Source organism: Zingiber officinale, chromosome 4B, assembly GCF_018446385.1.
Source record: "Zingiber officinale cultivar Zhangliang chromosome 4B, Zo_v1.1, whole genome shotgun sequence".
Taxonomy (NCBI): Eukaryota; Viridiplantae; Streptophyta; class Magnoliopsida; order Zingiberales; family Zingiberaceae; genus Zingiber; species Zingiber officinale.
In genome coordinates this window covers 29,361,491-29,364,784 of record NC_055993.1, presented here as the reverse complement: position 1 = coordinate 29,364,784, position 3,294 = coordinate 29,361,491, and the positions used below count along the sequence as shown (strand labels likewise).

Below are 3,294 nucleotides of genomic sequence, written 5' to 3'. Positions count from 1 at the left end.
TTTTATTTAATAATTAATACAAGTTTTTTTTTTAGAAAAAAAGTTTCAACGGCACTAATTTACTTCATCGCCGTTACCTTTAACCCTTCCACTCCCACACCGACGAATCCATCACTCTGACTTCTCGCGGCGGCTTCGCAATCTCAAGGTGAATGCTCTTTTTCTTAACTAAATTGCTCCATCTACTACTCGTTTCCAATCTCAATAGCTGCGCGGATTCCATGTATTGAAGCAGCGCAGCGAGGCGGCATCATGGAAGGGGAGAAGAAAGGCGAGTTCAGCTTCAACAACGGCGGCGTTGGCCCCGCTGTGTCTCCGCGCAGCAGGTTGCCTCCGATCCAGACTTCCCGTAACGTCAGCTTCAAGAAGAAGGATGAGATCCCGGCGGAGGACGACGGCATCTGCCACGACGACAGCGTGCCTCCGGTCAAGGCGCAGACCATCGACGAACTCCACTCCCTGCAGAAGAAACGATCCGCCCCCACAACCCCCATCAAGGACGGCCAGCGCAGCCCCTTCGCCACCATCTCCGATGAGGAGCGCCAGCGCTTGCAGCTCCAATCCATCAGGTGAGATACACGATTCCACCTACCAAATTGGGGTCTTCAATTTAAGCAGAGAGATAGAGAGAGTGAAGGAGAGAGATTGATTGTTACTTACGCTGGTGGGCGTCGACGCAGCGCATCGTTGGCGTCGCTGACGCGGGAAACGGGGCCCAAGTTGGTGAAGGGCGACCCGGCGAGGAAGGCGGAGACCCCCAAGATCAGCGCCGTGCACCACCACTACTTCACCCCCACCATTAGTGTCACCGACAGCTCCCTCAAGTTCACTCATGTCCTCTACAACCTCTCCCCGGCAGGTACTACCGCAACCGTGTTCCCTCTAATTCCGCCCCTTCTTGGAGGTTGTTCTATTTGATCCATCATTAATCAACTATTTTACTATCTTTCGGACTGTAGAACTGTATGAACAAGCCATCAAGTATGAGAAGGGGTCGTTCATAACGTCGAGTGGAGCCTTAGCCACCTTGTCTGGTGCAAAGACTGGCCGTGCACCAAGGGATAAGAGAGTTGTGCTTGATGAGACCACTGCAGAAGAGCTGTGGTGGGGAAAGTAAGTTTATGTTTTCTATGTAGATCATGCATTCAACTTGTTCTCGCACATAATACGAGTTTGTTTACCCACTTCATTTTCTTTTGTTGTTAATAGGGGTTCGCCTAATATTGAGATCGATGAACACACCTTCCTGATTAATAGGGAGAGGGCTGTAGACTATCTGAATTCTCTGGAGAAGGTATAGGAAATACACATCATCCATGTTTCTTATTTCAGCTAGAAACTATGATTCTCCTTTAAGGGGCCTTTAGAAAAAAAAACTTAATTATGAGATATTGGCAAACCATGTATATCTTTTGCAGCTGATAGATTTAAACATACATTTGGTTGTTGATCAATATTGGCTAATACTGACTAAGATGGCTTCTTATCAGCCCATTATTGGCACATAAAAGGGGGAAAAATCATTTAAGCTTTATATAATTTCAATCATGTATCTTGATCTTTGATTTTGGTTACAGGTTTTTGTGAATGATCAATTCCTCAATTGGGATCCTGAGCATAGGATCAAAGTCAGGATCGTGTCTGCAAGAGCCTATCATTCCCTGTTCATGCACAATATGTTAGTATGAACACCAAAAGCTGTTGTCACAGAAGATGTAATTGAGTATAGAATTTGTGCATAAACAAACATGCCTCTGCGATTACAGGTGCATTCGTCCTACCCCAGAAGAACTTGAAGAATTCGGCACTCCAGACTTCACAATATATAATGCTGGGCAGTTCCCATGCAACCGATTCACTCATTACATGACTTCCTCCACTAGTGTAGACCTCAATCTTGCGAGGAAGGAAATGGTAATCCTTGGCACTCAGTATGCTGGAGAGATGAAAAAGGGTCTGTTTGGTGTAATGCATTATCTAATGCCTAAGAGGCAAATTCTGTCCTTACATTCTGGTTGCAACATGGGCAAAGACGGGAGTGTTGCTCTCTTCTTTGGTTTGTCAGGTAAGGCATCATCTTTATTTAAGGTCATAGTTGTTCTTTGTGCCAAATAAGTTCAGGTGACTATCTTTTTGGTGCATATCAATTTCAGGCACAGGAAAAACAACTTTGTCGACTGATCATAACAGATTTCTAATTGGTGATGATGAACATTGTTGGAGTGACAATGGTGTTTCAAACATTGAAGGTGGGTGTTATGCGAAGTGCATAGACTTATCAAAGGAGAAGGAACCTGACATTTGGAATGCCATAAGATTTGGCACAGGTAAACTTTCATAGTATGCTTCTAACTTTTTTTTGAGCGATTTAATTGCAAAGTGGTGATTCCATGCAGTGTTGGAAAATGTTGTGTTTGATGAGCATACTCGTGAAGTAGATTACTCTGACAAGTCAGTCACAGGTAATTTAAGAATCTTTTGTTGAAGCAATTCCATAGCAATAGTATAGCCCACTTTTGGTTTTGCAGAGAACACTCGTGCTGCTTACCCAATTGAGTTCATCCCAAATGTAAAGATACCTTGTGTTGGACCACACCCTAGGAATGTTATCCTACTTGCCTGTGATGCCTTTGGTGTGCTCCCACCAGTGAGCAAGTTGAGTCTGAGCCAGACCATGTACCATTTCATAAGTGGCTACACTGCTCTGGTACACACTTCCTCATCCTTTAACTGCTGATAGCAACACGTTCATGATCTTAATGTAGCAAAGTCAATAGGTGGCTGGCACTGAGGAAGGTGTGAAAGAGCCACAGGCCACGTTCTCTGCTTGCTTTGGTGCAGCTTTCATAATGCTCCACCCAACAAAGTATGCAGCAATGCTAGCCGAGAAAATGCAAAAATATGGGGCTACTGGATGGCTTGTCAACACTGGTTGGTCTGGCGGAAGGTAAGAATTCTACTGAAAATACAAATTACATATAGGTATGTATACTTTTCTTCATTTACTGGAAGAAAAAGCTTGAAAATAAAAAAAATGGAGGCATGTGTGATCCTCATCTCCAACGAAAGCTAATTTCTGCATTTCATTGGAATGTTTCCAGCTATGGCACTGGCAGTCGCATTAAGCTGTCACACACTCGAAAGATCATTGATGCTATACACTCTGGTAAGCTGTTGACTGCCAACTTCAAGAAAACAGAGGTCTTTGGTTTGGAGATACCAACTGAGATTGAAGATGTGCCACCGGAGATCCTGGACCCTATAAACACTGTAAGTTAACCTTCTTACGTCAAA

The 3,294-nt window shown here is 44.1% G+C and overlaps 1 protein-coding gene across 1 annotated transcript in view; it reads left to right on the top strand.

Annotated features, from left to right (window-relative positions):
* LOC121974903 (phosphoenolpyruvate carboxykinase (ATP) 1-like) overlaps positions 1 to 3,294 on the top strand; it is a 3,710-nt gene continuing 416 nt past the window's right edge. The window contains exons 1-12 of the mRNA XM_042526181.1: positions 1 to 148; positions 236 to 569; positions 681 to 859; positions 960 to 1,113; positions 1,210 to 1,294; positions 1,578 to 1,678; positions 1,767 to 2,065; positions 2,154 to 2,327; positions 2,397 to 2,462; positions 2,529 to 2,707; positions 2,778 to 2,947; positions 3,102 to 3,270. Of these exons, the coding sequence (XP_042382115.1) occupies positions 253 to 569; positions 681 to 859; positions 960 to 1,113; positions 1,210 to 1,294; positions 1,578 to 1,678; positions 1,767 to 2,065; positions 2,154 to 2,327; positions 2,397 to 2,462; positions 2,529 to 2,707; positions 2,778 to 2,947; positions 3,102 to 3,270 (1,893 nt within the window). The 5' untranslated portion in view covers positions 1 to 148; positions 236 to 252. The remainder of the gene's footprint in view (positions 149 to 235; positions 570 to 680; positions 860 to 959; positions 1,114 to 1,209; positions 1,295 to 1,577; positions 1,679 to 1,766; positions 2,066 to 2,153; positions 2,328 to 2,396; positions 2,463 to 2,528; positions 2,708 to 2,777; positions 2,948 to 3,101; positions 3,271 to 3,294) is intronic.